Source organism: Scardinius erythrophthalmus (assembly GCF_964197995.2).
Source record: "Scardinius erythrophthalmus genome assembly, chromosome: 3".
Classification (NCBI taxonomy): Eukaryota; Metazoa; Chordata; class Actinopteri; order Cypriniformes; family Leuciscidae; genus Scardinius; species Scardinius erythrophthalmus.
The window spans coordinates 30,972,514-30,989,561 of NC_138223.1; the positions used below are offsets into that span (position 1 = coordinate 30,972,514).

At 39.9% G+C, this 17,048-nt stretch overlaps 1 protein-coding gene across 1 annotated transcript in view; it reads left to right on the plus strand.

Moving 5' to 3' along the window:
- The window catches only part of galntl6 (polypeptide N-acetylgalactosaminyltransferase like 6), a gene marked incomplete at its 5' end in the record, with an annotated part of 251,968 nt that overhangs the window by 225,735 nt on the left and 9,185 nt on the right, over positions 1 to 17,048 (plus strand). Inside the window, 3 exons of the mRNA XM_081361331.1 lie at positions 11,575 to 11,692; positions 13,649 to 13,756; positions 14,171 to 14,392. Coding sequence (XP_081217457.1) covers positions 11,575 to 11,692; positions 13,649 to 13,756; positions 14,171 to 14,392 — 448 coding nt within the window. The remainder of the gene's footprint in view (positions 1 to 11,574; positions 11,693 to 13,648; positions 13,757 to 14,170; positions 14,393 to 17,048) is intronic.

The following is a 17,048-nucleotide window of genomic DNA, read 5'->3' on the forward strand; positions in this document are numbered from 1 at the left end:
CGGACCAAAAAGCAGGTCGGCCCACCGGGAAAATGCCCGGTATGCCCAATGGCCAGTCCAGCCATGCTGGAAGAGTGTTTGGTTCATGTTGTCGAAATGTCAAGAATATGCTGTTTTCAGTGCCCCAAATCCACTTTGCATGCACTTTCAAAGGATGAGGACTTGCACTTGAATTGATACAGATAAACTGAAGCAATCTGTTCATATCACTGTGTATCAAGTGATGAGGAAGCCTCCAGAGCTGAAATTCAAATAGGGTAATGGGCGTTTCATTTCTGACACATTCTGAAAGTGGTAGACCAATCATGCATGTAAACCTAGTCCTCCCAAACATAATTAGGAACCTTTAAAATAGCATAAGGGGTACTTTATTTTTTTGGGTGAACTACAGTATATCTTTAAAGGAACACTTCATATTTTATTTTCTCCACAATAAATTATCACATTCACTCATAATGAGCAAATGTGTGTCTTTCTGATTATCATTTTTGATTTAGTAAAGTTTGATTTAAATTTTTGTGATTAAACTAATAACTTCCGGTCTTAACCTTTTTTAAAACATGGTGGCTACTTTAAGACATGCCATTGCATTACGGTCTGTCAACATGTTGTGCTGCCATGTATCAGAGCGATCTTAAAGTGAGAGAACACACAACATTCTGACTTTCCGTAATAAAATCCCTCCTTGCTCCAGGCAAAATCAAACAGCTCCGCTCTGTGCTCCGCTTGTTAGATTTACACTTAGCTAGGTGGTCTATATCCAGGGGTGCCCTCTCTCTCTCTCTCTCTCTCTCTCTCTCTCTCTCTCTCTCTCTCTCTCACTTCCGGTGTGATTGTTGGGGGTGAACGTGCGGAGCGAGTTGAGAGCGCTGCTGTTGAGGGCGTTTTCTTTTTTCTTTTTGTTTTTTTTCTTTCAACATTATTATTATTATTTTTCTTTCTTTCTTTCTCCTATCTTTTCCCCTCGCTAGATTCGTCCGCTATTAGGGTAGGGAGGAAAAAAGTTTTCTCTGTGTGCGTGCGTGGTTGGTAGCCGCTGGCATGGCGACTACCAACACGCAGGGCACATCTAACCTGTCCCTCAGGAATGGCTGCAGGTGTGTACCTGAGCCCGGGGTGACCGTGGAGGAAATGCTGTTGATTATTGGTGATAAAATAGGGTTCGATAACATCGTATCGGCCTCCAGAATGAATAAAGCGGTGGTTGTGTTTTTAAAAACTGAAGCACTTGTTAATGAGTTGACTGTGAGCGGAATATGGGTAAAAGAGTCGTTTGTACCAGTAACCCCGCTATCCGCTCCAGCAACTAAAGTTATAGTCTCTAATGCACCTCCGTTCATTTCAAACGAAGCCATTGTTAAAGAACTGTTAAGATTCGGTAAGATTGCGAGCCCTATTAAAGCGGTACCTCTGGGATGTAAAGACGCCGCTTTAAAGCACGTGCTTTCCTTTAGACGTATGGTTTATATGTTTCTCAGTTCTCCGGAGAGGACACTGGAGGCTTCTTTCCGTGTAACTCACGGAGAGAGCTCTTTCATGGTTTATGCTAGCTCGGAAAGTTTGAGATGCTTTGAGTGTGGAGACTTGGGCCATAAGCGATTTTCATGTCCGAAAAAAAGCGAAGTGCGCGCTTCCACATCTCGCGCTGACGATAATAACAGCGAACACCATGTAGATATCGTAGAAACTCCGAGATATGAAGAACAAGATAATGGTGCTACAGAGGAAGTGGAGGGACAGCAAGAGGTGAGTGTTTCTAATGTTAATCATGCTGGATGTGTGGAACAACCTGGAGGTAGTCATTTACCTGACAAAGATGTGAGTGCTAGTATTGATGATGTGGGTGATGCTGAGGATAAAGGTATGAACAGTGATGTTGTACAGGTAGTTGGCTCTCAGGAGAAAATGGATGATGAGTTTGAGTGTTTATCACAGTGCACTGATGATGGAATGAAAGATGATGAGTGGCCTGAGATGACTAAAGAGGCTGAGAAGGATTTGTACAGTGTTGAGCAAATCAATTCCTTTTTAGATCAAACAAAAGGTAAATCAGGGGTTGAGATAAGTGATTACTTCCCGGATACGGAGAAATTTATTGTTTCTGCAATGAGGGCTAGGAAGGTCAGCAGCTATGAGGAACTTACTCAGCAAAAAAGATACCGCCTTAAAAAGCATGTAACAAACCTAGGTAAAAAGCTAGGGAAAGCGAGGGGAAAATTTAGATAATCACTATGGCTGTAAAGTTTCCCTTTCTTTTCTTTTGTTTTTTCTTTTCTTCTCTTCTCTCTATGGAGACTCTGAGGGTGGGATCTCTTAATATTAATGGGATGAGGGATGGAAAAAAGAATGAACTACTATCAGAAATGATTGGTTTGAAAGGCTTGAGTGTTACTTTTTTGCAAGAAACTCATAGCAATTGCAAGAATGAAGTTAACTGGGGCCTATGGTGGAAGGGAGACTATATTCTTAGCCATGGTACTAATTTAAGTGCTGGCGTAGCTGTCCTTTTTTCTCCTACATTTAATGTCAAAATTTTATCAAAACAAGAAGTAGTACCAGGAAGGTTCTTAATTGTTAAGGCTGAAATCAGTAATTTAAACTTTCTTTTTGTAAATATTTATGCTTCTAATGTTGGAGCGGAAAGAAAGTTGTTTTTTGCTAAATTGGAAAGCATAATCAAAGAAGAAAGTGATGATTTCTTTATTGTTGTAGGAGGGGACTGGAACTGCACTATAGATTTTGTTCTAGATAGAAACGGGGAAGAACCACACGCACAGTCAGCCTCATGTTTGGATAGTGTTTTAAAAAAGCTCAGTCTCTCAGATGTGTGGAGAGTGAATAACCCTTCTATAAAACAATATACATGGGTGAAAGTGATTAATGAGAGGATTTATGCTGCACGTTTGGACCGTTTTTATATATCTTCTAACCTGAAAAATAGAGTTGTTAATACAGAAATTATCCCCAATATTCTTTCTGATCATAAGCTTGTTACAGTTGGGTTTACCTTGTCTAAAAGTGTACATAAGAGCTATTATTGGCATCTGAATACTAAACTTTTAGAAGATAAGTCTTTTTGTGAAGATTTTGAGTGTTTTTGGGAGAAATGGCAAATAGAACAGAGTAATTTTGAAGATATTATTCAGTGGTGGGAGGTTGGCAAAGCCCATATAAGAGATTTCTCTCAAAAATATACTGCATACTCCTCTGTACGGTTGAAAAATACATTAAAACACCTAGAAGCGGAAATTGCTGATATTGAAACAAATATGACTGTTAATGATGATGCTAATTTAAAAGACTTGTGGACTGAAAAGAAAAATGTTTTAAGTTCAATACTGGATGAAAAAGTTAAAGGGGCTCTTATAAGAAGCCGCTATGTACATTTGAAGGACATGGACGCTCCCACTTCTTATTTCTTTAACTTAGAGCGTAAAGTGGGTCAGCAGAAACAAATGATTTTATTGAAGGACAATAATGGACATGTCACATCAGAACCATTGGAAATGCGAAGAATTGCTGTTGACTTTTATTCTAAATTGTACACTGCTGAAAGCTCAGATGAACATTCCAGGACTGAACTGTTAAGAGATTTACCTGTTTTATCTGAAGAAAAAAAGCTGTCATTAGAGAATGATATCGCTTTTGAGGAAGTCTCTCGAGCTGTGATGGGTCTATCTTCAGGCCGTTGTCCGGGAATGGATGGACTACCAGCTGAGTTTTACAAGACTTTTTGGCCTATTGTAGGTCAGGACTTTTTTAAAGTGTTTCAGAAATGTTGTCATGAAGGAATTCTTCCAACCAGCTGTCAAAGAGCGGTTTTGTCTTTGCTCCCGAAAAAGGGTGATTTAACACTCCTAAAGAATTGGAGACCGGTTGCAATCTTGTGTACAGATTATAAAATATTTTCGAAGGTTTTAGCAAATAGGTTAAACAAAGTTTTGCATGAAATTGTACATAAAGATCAGTCATATTGTGTTAAAAATCGGTTAATTACAGATAATCTTCATTTAATTAGGGATGTTTTTGATTATGCCAATTGTAATGATCTTAATCTGGGTCTTTTGTCTTTAGATCAAGAAAAGGCTTTTGATAGGGTTGATCATGTTTTTTTGTTTGATACCCTTAATGCTTTTGGTTTTGGGAAAAGCTTTATTTCAATGATCAAACTTCTTTATACCAAAGCAACATGTATGATTAAAATGGGTGGTGGGTTGAGTACCCCTATTAATGTAAGAAGAGGTATCAGACAGGGTTGCCCAATTTCAGGACAATTGTACAGTATCGTAATTGAACCATTGCTATGCAAACTGAGAAAGGAACTAATGGGTTTACAGGTTAATACCATGAATTACTCTGTTAAATTATCTGCATATGCTGATGATCTCACAATTATAATCAGAGAGGAAAGTGATATTCAGGTACTCAAAGAGTCTTTAGAGTGTTATGGTAAAGCCTCGTCCGCTTTAGTGAACTGGAGCAAAAGTGATGCTTTGTGGTGTGGAAGGGTTTCTAAAGGTCCAATACTTCCTGGTGGGTTACAGTGGGGGAGAACAGGTTTTAAGTATTTAGGGGTTTTTATAGGAATAGAGGAGTATAGAGATAAAAATTGGGAGGGCCTTGTGGAGAAAGTGTGTGCCCGGTTGTCTCGCTGGAACTGGTTGCTACCCCAGTTGTCCTATAGGGGGAGGGTTCTGGTATGTAACAACCTGGTTGCTTCTTCATTATGGCACAAAATGATGATACTAGAACCTCCTGAAAAGCTGGTGAAAGAAATACAGCAGCGGATAGTAGACTTCTTCTGGTCGGGACAGCATTGGCTGAAGGCTGCTGTGCTATACTTACCAAGGCAAGAAGGTGGCCAGGGGCTGATTGACATCAAATCGAGACTAAAGGCTTTTCGAATACAGACAGCAAGGAGATTAATCTATGGTGTGGATGTGAGCTGGGCTGAGATCGCATGTGTTCTCCTGAGAAGAGTAGGAGACATGGGACTAGATCGTCACCTGTTTCTGATGGATCTTAACAAACTGGATTTGTCTGGACTGAGTCTCTTTTACAGATCACTCTTTAAATCATGGGCACTTTTTAAGTTCTCACGGGATGGAAGTGACATTCAGAACTTGTGGCTGAATGAAGAGCCGCTTTTCTTTAATCCTGCTCTGGATGTGGATGTTCTTAAATCGGACACTCTTAGAAAAGCCATGTGGGCAGCAAACATCTTAAAGATTGGACATTTGCGAGTCAATAAAGAATGGATTAACCCTGAGAATTTAGCTGAAAAATTGAAAATTAAATCTGTCAGATTGATAAAAAATGTGCTGACTCAGATAATTGAGACCCTGCCTCAGGATTACAAACTGGCAATGGAAAGTTTTGAAAAAGAGACTGATCTCTGTAGCTTTCCTCAGTTGATTTTTTCACCAGAGAATGGTACATGGCAAGAGAAAGAAGGTTGCTTGCTGTCTTTTAAGACTCATCAGCCGAAGTACTTTTGCAATGCTGATAAGACGGACATATACACTATGTGTGTGAAATCATGGCATCTTAAAGCACTAGAGACTGTTAGTGAGTCCAAATGGCAAGAGTTTTTTGGGCCAGGTGCCTCCCCCAAAGGCAGCTGGAGGTCCCTGTACAAACCTCCCATTGAGAAGAGGTCTGGAGACCTGCAGTGGAGGATAGTACACGGGATTATAGCTACAAACAGGCACATAGCACACCTTGATCCACAGGTAGGGGAGGGCTGTCCTTTCTGTGGGGAACAGGAGACAGTTTTTCATTTGTTTTTAAAGTGCAAAAGACTTCAACCAGTTTTTTGTATTTTAGAAGAGTGGTCTCATAAATTAGGAGAAATCTTTACACCAGTTTCTTTTATTTATGGTCCAAAATACAGTAGAAGAAAGAGGGAGGTGCATGTGTTAATTAATTTTATTTTTGGAAAAGCTAAATTGGCAATTTGGCTATCAAGAAAATATCGTTTGAACGGGGCTGGGTCAGATGATATTGTGTCCATATTAAAAGGACTAGTAAAATCTCGCATAAAAATTGAGTTCACATATCATAAACTGGTAAATAACATGGAGAAGTTTAAACACCGATGGGCTGTGAATCAGTGTATTTGTGATATTGATAGTGATGATTGTTTGGACTTGTATATTTAATTTTATTTATTTCTCTTTATTTATGTATTTATTTATTTTAGATGCATTTTGATATTTTTTGTCCTGGAAAAATAATGTAAAATTGCATTTTTAAAATTTTGGTAAATAAATGCTTTTTGAGCCTCTCTCTCTCTCTCTCTCTCTCTCTCTCTCTCTCTCTCTCTCTCTCTCTCTCTCTCTCTCTCTCTCTCTCTCTCTCTCTCTCTCTCTCTCTCTCTCTCTCTCTCTCTCTCTCTCTCCTTATTTCTCTCCTCCTCTGTAGTAAGGTATTTGACCTGGTGGTATGCTTCACTGGTGCAGAACATTCCTGTTGAGAGGTTTCTCTGCTCCATTCACCTGCCTTTCTGTCACACACTTTGACACTCCACCACATCGACCCACACTCTCCCCTCAGATCAGTGCCTAAATAGCCAATCAATACGGCCACCGGCAGCTGTTCCTACATCCTTATATTTACCTCACACGGCAAGCTCACTACGCGAGCGGCCCCCTGAAGTAATCAGCTCCCTCCTCTGCGTCTGAATAAGAGACAGAATGTTGAAAAACAGACACATCCTAAATGGACCGTGTCATTGTGCATGCATGAACGCACTGGGAGACGAGAGCGTGCAAATACAATCAAGAGCCCTAGCTGTGGCTAGAGTTGTCAAAGAAACTTGTCAAGTCGTCAGAGCTCCCCCGGAGCCTGTTGATCGGTCGCTCCAATCATCCCCATCACTGATTCCTGCTTCACCGGATGTCTAAGTGATTCTTTTTCTTTCTGCCTGAGTCTCCTAGCTGGGTGCCCAGCTGATCAAATAAACCATCGGCAGACCCCACAGCCAATGAGCTAGCTAAGCACCCACACAGTCCATCGTCTGCAACAGCCAAGACACAAATGTCCATTCCAGGAGTGCATGTTCCACCAAGCCACAATATCTGCTGGAGCTGCTGTTATTGACGGTGGAGGGGAAAAAGCCAACACGGTCATTTCTCCAGTAGAGTGCTTGTTCTTCCATTAGCTGCCTTAATTGAGTAGACTGTTATATTTCAGCACCTTATTAAATTAGAACGAAGCAGGCCAGAGAGTATTACGTGAGAGTAAATTGATTTTGGCGCATTGCTGCTCATCTGCTTTGGCCGTCTTTACACAAACCCATTCCTCCAATTATTGTTTATGGCTTGCCTCTTTGTCTCTGTTCTCTTGCTCATTCTCGTTCATTCTCCTCTCTTTTCTCTCACTTTCAACCATCCATAATATTTTGGCCCCGCTTAGCTTAAGTCCAGTTCCCAGAGGACACAGAAACCAACAGCGCTTTGCAATTTTCATTCTTGTTAAATGCTGACAATGAGGTTTTCACTAGGCATCTACTTGGCTTTCACATCATTATTTATTTATTTTTAATAGGAAATATATGAGACTGATATTCTTACAAATCCATATGCAATAATGACAGCCACAAAAAAAAAAAACCTGTCCACAGATTTTCAGTGCTAATTTTTCACTGTATGTCTTTAGTAAATCCTGACAGTAGTTTTTGACGCCAAGGGCCCTATCATACACCCAGCGCAATGCAGCGCGGCACAAGTGTTTTTTTTTTTTGCTAGTTTCAGCCAGACGCAGTTATCATTTTCACGTCCTTCACCACGTTGTATAAATAGCAAATGCATTTGCACCCGTTTGGGCGCCCATTTGTGAGCCCATTTGTGAGCCCATGGGCGTGCTGGTCTGAAAACGAAGTGTGTTCAGGCGCATTGTTGGCGCGTTTCTATTTTGAGGCAACAGAAATATACTTTTTTTTTGTTCTTTGAAGAGCACGTTAGTAATATGCACCTATAGGCGGGTCCACAACGCTCATACACTTTGTCCTGTAGGTGGTGTGCTCGCGCACTTTAACCTCGCGCATGAGCAAATCCGTTTCCTCGCTAGAGAAACGTTTACTTTTTCCGTTTACAAATTGTGAATAGTGATGTAAATAGCGAATCCGCCATGGCACGAGCACAACTGGCTTTTAAAGGAACACTCCACCGTTTTTTCATATTAAACTATGTTATTCCCTTAACTAAGACGAGTTGATACATATCTCTCTTGTCTCAGTGCGTGCACTCAATCGCTCTGGTGCGCGGGGACACTTTGATAGCACTTAGCTTAGCCCAGTTCATTCATTAGGGACCAAACAGAGATGAAGTTAGAAGTTAGACATGACCAAGTACACACCATACTTGGTCGTGTAACTACTCGTGTAACTGTATTTAAATAGGGAAAACGTGGAGGTGTTTGGTCGATTCTAACTTCATCTCTGTTTGGTCCCTAATGAATGAACTGGGTTAAGCTAAGTGCTATCAAAGTGCACTGAGACGAGAGAGGTATGTATCAACTCGTCTAAGTTAAGGGAATAACGTAGTTTAATATGAAAAAAATGGTGGAGTGTTCCTTTAAAGGGAATGGGAGCTGAGACTCTGATTGGTTTATTGCACGTTACGCCCAAAACACACCCATTACTCATTAAGATAATAGGGACAACTCTTTTAGACCATGCGTCGGGCGTGCCAACCTTTTTTCCCCATCATCAAACTAGCAAAAGTGGATTTGGACATGCCCTAGGTGCACTTGCGCCGTGCGATTTTAGACCATGTGCTAAGATTGTTAAAAAATGGCCCCAAAAGTTAGTAAATCTGCCCTTAAATCATTCCTAAGAAATAGCCTCATGAAGTGAACAGAGAAGGTGTCAAACAGGAAATGAGGCTGTATTTTTTATTTAGTTTTTTGGGGGGGAAGAAATAAACACTTTTATTTAGCAAGGATGTATTTAATTAATTAAAATGACAGCAAAGACATTAATAATGTAACAAAAAAAATCTGTTCTTTTGAACAAATAATCCTGATAAATTGGTTTACAGTTTCAACAAAAATGCTAAGCAGCACAACTGTTTCAACATTGATAATAATTAGAAATGTTTCTTAACTACCACAACTGCAAATTACAGAAGACTAGTGTAGTTCTTTTAAATTATAATAATATTTCACAATATTACTGTTTTTATTGTATTTTTGATCAAATAAATGCAGCCTTGGTGAGCATATGATACTTCTTTGAAAAACATTTAAAAATCTTTAATGTCAAACTTTTGAAAATTATACACTATGTAGGTCTATTTTTTGGTAATAACTCGTAATAATTCATGAGACTGGTCTTTTTAGATTTCTCTGGGCATATTGAGACAAAAGATACCCATCATTCCTACATCATCAGTATTAGGCTTTTGTGTAAGCATCAATATATAGGCAATATATACTTTTTTTTTAATTTATACAAACAATTCAAAGAGGACAATTCAAGAGGCAAGCTTGTTAATAAATTACTTTTGTCAATTTCACTGACTGTGAATGAGGCCTGCCACCCACATCACAACCACCAATGGAAAGTGTCTGCCCAGATCATCTCAGCTTTAGATGATCAACCCCCCCCCCCCCCCCCACCCCCACCATGCTCAGAATACGGAATAAATAAATCCACCACAAATCCTCTCTCATCGCAGGGCTTTCTGTCGTCTGTGCTATGTGCAAGTGCAGAGTATGCATAACCATAATCACAAAACATGCTGTCATTCCAGCCCATGCATTACCATATTTCATCCCACATGCTCTATTAAAAGATTGCACTACTTACCAACAGACACTTTGTACCGCTTCATGACTGCTTTAGCCAAGTCTCGGGATTCAAACACTACTGAACAAATGGAGAGATCCATTAAATCCATCAGTATCCCATCTCAAACTTCATTGGCAGGCGTAAGCCCAAAAGCACATGTGATAAAACCACTGAATACAAGTTTTGGAAGCACAATAAGCATTAATGAAAATAGCACAATGAGGATAACAGCACCTCATCTGCATGTTTAATCCTCTCTCATTCTTATATGACTTGAATTGGCTAATAAATCTCCAAGTTTTTCTCATAAGTGATCTTGACTGGACCATGAGCCTGATCATGTCAGTAAGCAGAATTCAGCTTGCGGCTTATGTATGATTCTACCATGAGGGACTGTTTGCAGATGTAGATTATGATTCACCTTTCAAAACACAGAAGCCTGAAGAGATGCATGAAAGTAAAATGAGCTTATTAATTCATACTGTGGTGATTCCATGTGTTATATTATCTGCTTTTGAACGGTGTGGTGCGCAGCAGGGATGCCCATTGGCTCCTGTCAAAATACACACAAACCATTTGACTGACATATTGTAACATTAATCTATCTATCTATCTATCTATCTATCTATCTATCTATCTATCTATCTATCTATCTATCTATCTATCTATCTATCTATCTATCTATCTATCTATCTATCTATCTATCTATCTATCTATCTATCTATCTATCTATCTATCTATCTATCTATCTATATATCTATCTATCTCTATAAGGCTTAAGATATTTTAAAACTTTTTTTGAAAACTTTTAAACAAGGTTTCAAAGGCTTTTCTAATTTAAAAAAAAGGTGCTCTTAATCTCTATTTATTTTATTCTAATCCTTTACATTCAAATTACAAATCTGCATCCTGTTCTCTACCTCAGTTCAAATTAAATTAAAATGCAAATGGATTATTTTATTCTTTTAAAAGGCACTTTCGATTCAGTTCTGAATGTCACTCAACCCTGCTTTTCTCAAACTTCACCTCAGCATAGTTGTGTGTCATTAATTTTGCATAATAACCCACAATGGACAAATATATTTGGAATTAGCTAAATGAAAAACAAATAATAATAAACTCGGAGTGTTTTGTGTCCATATAAAAAGTGCTTGCCGACATTAAAAATGGTTAAAGTATTCACATAAAAGATTAAATTCTTTTGTTCTAAAACAAATTAGATGTCGCCACAAGACTGGTATAAACTAAAACCAAACTGTGGGCAGTTTTTTTTTATGTCAATGCAAGCAGCATGAATCTGGCACTCCACTCATACACTCTTTATCTGTGCAGTTAGATTTGCTTTAGAAGCTGCACAGCTTATTGTGAGTCATGTACATATGGTAAAACATTGACCTGCTGACTAATCGACTACTTTGCTGTATGACCAGTTCACTAATAAAAGTAAGTAGTGATGCAAGCCCAAGTATATCCACCTACTCATCAATAGATTTTTCCCCTTACATTTACATTGGTTTATTCAACTTAACCCAAAGCCACTTGCAAGAGAGAAATACTATAACACAAGTGATTCATCATAAGAATTGTATTGAATGCACTGAATTCATATTAAGTGACTTTTCCTTCCTGAAGCTCACAGAGTTTCTCCAGGGGTTATTTGACCTTAATTTGTGGTTCTTCCTGCACATTGCCCTTCAGGTTCCATTAAAACTTCTTCCAAAAAAAAGCAGAATGAAGTCTTAAGACATGGCTGAGCATGTTGGTCTTTCCGCTTCCCGCAGGTCTCCTGTGATGGCTGGAGGCTTGTTTGCTGTAAACCGACAGTGGTTCTGGGAACTGGGAGGATATGACACAGGCCTTGAGATCTGGGGAGGCGAGCAGTTTGAAATATCCTTCAAGGTGAGTTAAAGCCTCTGCATTGATTCCTGTACGCAATTCACAAATAATACATCCATTTTCACAGACTTTTCCAAGGCTGCATCTTGTTGTTGGCCTTTCAGACCAAAATAATCTAACAGAACACAATAAGGCTCACACAAAACAGTGTCTCACTCCAATGCTTTGTGCAATCCAGGCCTTAAAATGGATTCCAAGACACACACTCCAAAACCACATCCAATAGCTCACCGCCCCTGATCCATTGCGAACCTCTAACTGTAGCTATACCAGATTTCTTTTTTTCTCCCACTTAATGTGAAGTGCTCTGTCTGTCTGTCTGTCTAGACAGTCTTTTCTCATTCTTTTCAACAATAAAGCCAAAATGAGATTGGACGGCAGAGGTTATTTTCTTCACTGTGTTACTAACTGAAGCCTCAGAGCCAAACGCACACGAGTCGGCCAAAATAAGGCGGTGAAGATAGCGGAGCTGTGAGTCTGTGCACGTTTGTGTTTGTGTGTATGTGTTTAGACTGGCTAGACTAGTGAAACTAATTAGATTGTGTGATCCAGTGATTGGCTGTGGCTCTGAAGTGATTCGGTTTTGATTAGCGGGGCCAAAACTGGCGCCGATGGATGTGAGGAAGTGTTCTATTTATCAGTTCTGACATACCTGCCACCCCACTCTTTTTCATTAGACTCTCACTTGTGCTGGCACTGAACTTTTTTATTGGAACACCATCCTCTGCACCTCTCTAGTAACCATGGCAACCTCAAAAATAGTTTAGAGGCTAAACCGCCTGTTTGAGAGAATTGTTATCATTATTTCCTTTTTATGCACAGCCTATTTGTCTGTTGCTATTTGTCATAAAGTTGTCTGGTTGACCTTGACATATGGTAGTAACATGCCAAACAACTCTCCATTTGAAAACTTAAAGATAGCTGGTATTGTAATACAGTGTCTCCCTCAGAATCCAATGTGCAATTACAAACTAAAATAAAAGCCGAGGCTGATTAGGCTTGGCGTCATCCCATTGATTGGTTGCCTGCCACACTCCGTCCAAGTTTCATCCATCTGTTCGATGTGGGCAGCTTTCTAAATGCAATTCAAGTCATCTTAATATCTAAAGTCCTGCCATGGCTGCCTTCCTCCATGCTTTATGATAAAAGAGGCTGTGGAAAAAAATGTGAAAATTATTCCTGAAACTTCATTTGTTACATGGCTCCCTCGTTTATCCTCAAATGAGGGATCTGCAGGGGCTTTTTCTCACTCACTTTGTAGCACTGATGTTTAGAACGATTCTCTCCCCATAACGATGGGTCTGTGAAGTTAGCTTGACCGCTAACCCGCCGCCTGGCAGGAGAGATAGGTCTGTGCGGTTTGATATCTGCAGACAGCTCTCTCGGGCTCAACGGGTGACCGAGGAATAGAGAGAAACCATCAAACTCAACTCGTCCGACTTGAACCCCCCCCTCCCCTCCGCTTTCTCACCTCCCTCTGTGTGTCATTGGCCCTGGCCGAGTCCAAACTCAACCATGCCTGAGCCAATACTCGATACGGACAGGCACTTCAAAGTCTTGGCCTTAGTAGAACAGAAAGAGAGAGACGGGAAGGGAAGCATATTGAACACCCTGCTTTTTTCCTTTATCCTTCTTTTCTTTTGGTTTAAAGACGAAAAGTAGAGACACAAGCATGAGGCAGTTGGAAAACTCTACTTCTTTCCTTCAGTGAATGTGCCAGTCGATCCGTAATTGGAGCCTACGGCGAGGACGTTGCTTGTTTCTGGTTCGATGTGGAAGCGTAGCAGTATTTCTAGCTAGTCTGTCCACATATTCCCTGGAGCTCACAAGGATGTGATGCATGAGGCTTTCTGAGTTTTTTTCGACTGTCTAAGAGAATGCAGGATGGAAAAAAAACTCTGTATATACTGTGATGTAGTATAAATGTTTGAGTATGTGTGTGCGTATGTGCTTTTTCAGGTGTGGATGTGCGGAGGCAGCATGTATGATGTACCTTGTTCGAGGGTGGGCCACATCTACAGGAAGTACGTCCCCTACAAGGTGCCTTCAGGGACCAGCCTGGCAAGAGTGAGTAGAACTTCCACTATCCTTCCAAATGAGAAAGGATTGAGTGTTTCTCAACAGTGGCCCGATTCTGCTAGTTTATAGTGCTCTAGATTCACAATGTTCCTGAGATGCTCTTATTCATATTCTGTGCACTTGATAAAAGACAATTTGTAGGGAGAGAACATCACTCTGCTCTAAATAGTGTATAGCAAATGTGACTAATTAGCATATGGACACTTGTATTATATGACATGATTAACGAAAAAGATGATGGATGGATGGATGGATGGATGGATGGATGGATGGATGGATGGATGGATGGATGGATGGATGGGTGGGTGGGTGGGTGGGTGGTTGGGTGGGTGGATGGATGGACGGACAGTGTATATATATATTAATATATTAATATATATATATATATATTAATCCTCACAGAATCTGAAACGAGTGGCAGAGACATGGATGGATGAGTACACAGAGTACATCTATCAGCGCCGGCCCGAGTACCGCCACCTCTCCACCGGCGACATTACCGCTCAGAAGGAGCTCCGCAAACACCTCAAATGTAAAGACTTCAAATGGTACATGAACACTGTGGCCTGGGACCTGCCCAAATATTACCCACCTGTGGAGCCACCGCCAGCTGCCTGGGGAGAGGTGGGTGAACAATGCCACAATAAAATTGTGAAGATACCAGGGTTGAGCGAAATGCAGAATTTAATTATTGGCTTTAATCTTTTGATTCATGACTTGGAATTAGCCACACAGTGATGTTGAATTTGAATTTGAATGGGAACGACAGGAAGTGGCATACATTTTAAAGAATTCAACAAAGGTACACAATACAGACATTTCAATAGTCAAACGAGGACAGAAATAAGCAAGAACACTTTTCCATCTTATAAACTTTCTTCATTAAAAGAATTATAGCATTCTGGGAAAGTTCTTGGGGACAATATGATGTTTTTGAAAGAAGTATTTCAAGGCTGCATGCATTTGATCAAAAATACAGTAAAAACAGAAATATTGTGAAATATGATTACAATTTAAAATCTTTTTAAACATATCTCAAAATGTCATTTATTCCTGTGATGGCAAAGCTGAACTTTCAGCATCATTACTCCAGTCTCCAGTATCACATGATCCTTCAGAAATCATTATAATGCTGATTTGGTGCTCAAAAAAACATTTATTTCCGGAATATTTGATGAATAGAAAGTTAACAAGAACAGCATTAAAAAAAAGGTATATATCTTTCTAAAAATGTAAGTCATTACTGTCACTTTTTAATTTAATACAAAATTACAAAAAATTACAAAATTGCTGAATGAAAAGTATTTATTTTCTTTAAAACAAAGTTTTACTGACACCAAACTTTTGAACACTTGCGTATGTACTTGATGGATGGATGGATATGATCACATTTATATATAATTCATACCTTAAATTTTATGTATTTTGATAAATGACTGCATTCAAGAAACCTACATTCATTTAGCTATTGGATATATTAACAGTACACTTTTATTCGAAGTAACTTACAGTTTTTACGGGTCCACTTGTGCTCAGTGGTACAATGGAGGTTTCTACCTGAATCTTTCAGTTACCAGTCAGTTTTGACACCCCTTACATCTCTTTGTTTACCCATAAATTGGGCACATAACTATTCCACACTTACTTTATTTGAGTTACACACTAAAGACGGCACGATCGTCAATACATCCTGTGAGACAGAGCATAGATGCCAGAACAAGTATAAGTGTCTGTGTGTTTGTGTGTGCGTGCGTGCGTGCGTGCGTGCATGCATATGACAGAGAGGTTATGCGGAAATATTATTTGATTTATGAGAAGCACTGCCGGGTGAGATATAACACATTTTTCGCCAAAGACAAGCAGGCGGCCAGTCCTCACCTAAAACTGCGCTGTCTAATATACAGCGACATCACAACATAACTATTGTTTGCATCACTGCTTCCTAATCCATAAATAAACAGAAGATGCGTTATACATTTATTACTCAAGCTGATCCAGGCAGACAGGCTATTCGGGTTATTCATTATCATTCGGGTTTGCTGTGCCAGAACAGTGGTTCTTGGGAACATGCATGGAGAGATGGGCCTGTCATTTCTCTCCATCTGTGGGTCTGCCATGTCTGTCATAGTGGGGGGTATTTAATATGCATGGAGTGATTCCCATCTTGTGCATTTTGCTTGGCCTTTTTAATCACTGCTGAATGATGTACCTCACAGACATCATGCCTTAATGAATCCCCCCGGGGAACACCATCTCCTCTTTTCTCAGTCCCCTACTGTGATGTGTCAGAAATGGCAAGTAATAATTTACAAATGTAATTAATTTCACTTCCAAATTAATTGGAGGGCTGACGCTTACCGTAAAGCACATCCGTCCATCCGAATCCAACTATAGTAGTAATAGAAACAGCACTTTGGTTTCAATTGTTTCAGTGGAGCAATGAAAAAAAAAAAGTCCATTAGCAAACAACATCCCTTCCCTTTCACTTATTGGCTTTTTCTGCATTAGCGGCATAAAATTGATGGTAAAAAAAGGGCTGTGCGGCATGCAGCCGGAGAACCTGCTCGGGTGAAATTTATGTACGGTAAATATCTTCTTTCCTGAAGTGAAATGATAGTAATTTGACTGTCAACCTGATAGCTTCATACACCCCGCTCTGGCCACCTGTCACCCCGCCTGATGTATTGCACAATAAAAGAGCCTCATTGGACTTTTGAAGCCACCCCCATAGACCATGACAGAGAGGGAGAGGGAGAGGGGGAATTAAACGGGTTCTCGTTGGCATTTTCAGCAAAGGACAGGGGTCAACGTCGGCATGACCTCCAGCTGACAGGGCGGTGAGATGGGTAAGCAGGCTGTCAACCATTTACCACTCGCCCACCTTCACACATATATGCTCTCTCTCTCTCCCCCACAGCTGTTTCATTGCCTCTTCAATACACTCAAATACTTTAAATAATGCAATCAGCAGACTTTTCAGCCACTTTTATGCTCACAGCCATTGCTGCCAAAGGCTGTTACGGTATAAATGCAGTTTTCAGGCCCATTTTAGAGTACCCCCTCCCCCCCGTGGATTGAGAGGAAGAAGAGAGGAGAGACCCATGCTGATTTGGTCTGATTCTGCTGTATTTACCTCTAATTTACCTCCGCTTGTGATTACATGCACTCTTCTAGTGTAACCTAGAAAAGTGCATTCATTTATTTATTTATTTTGTGGTATAAATATTATAAATCAAAGTTGAATCAATGAATTCATTTTTTTCTGCATCGAAAAAAAAAA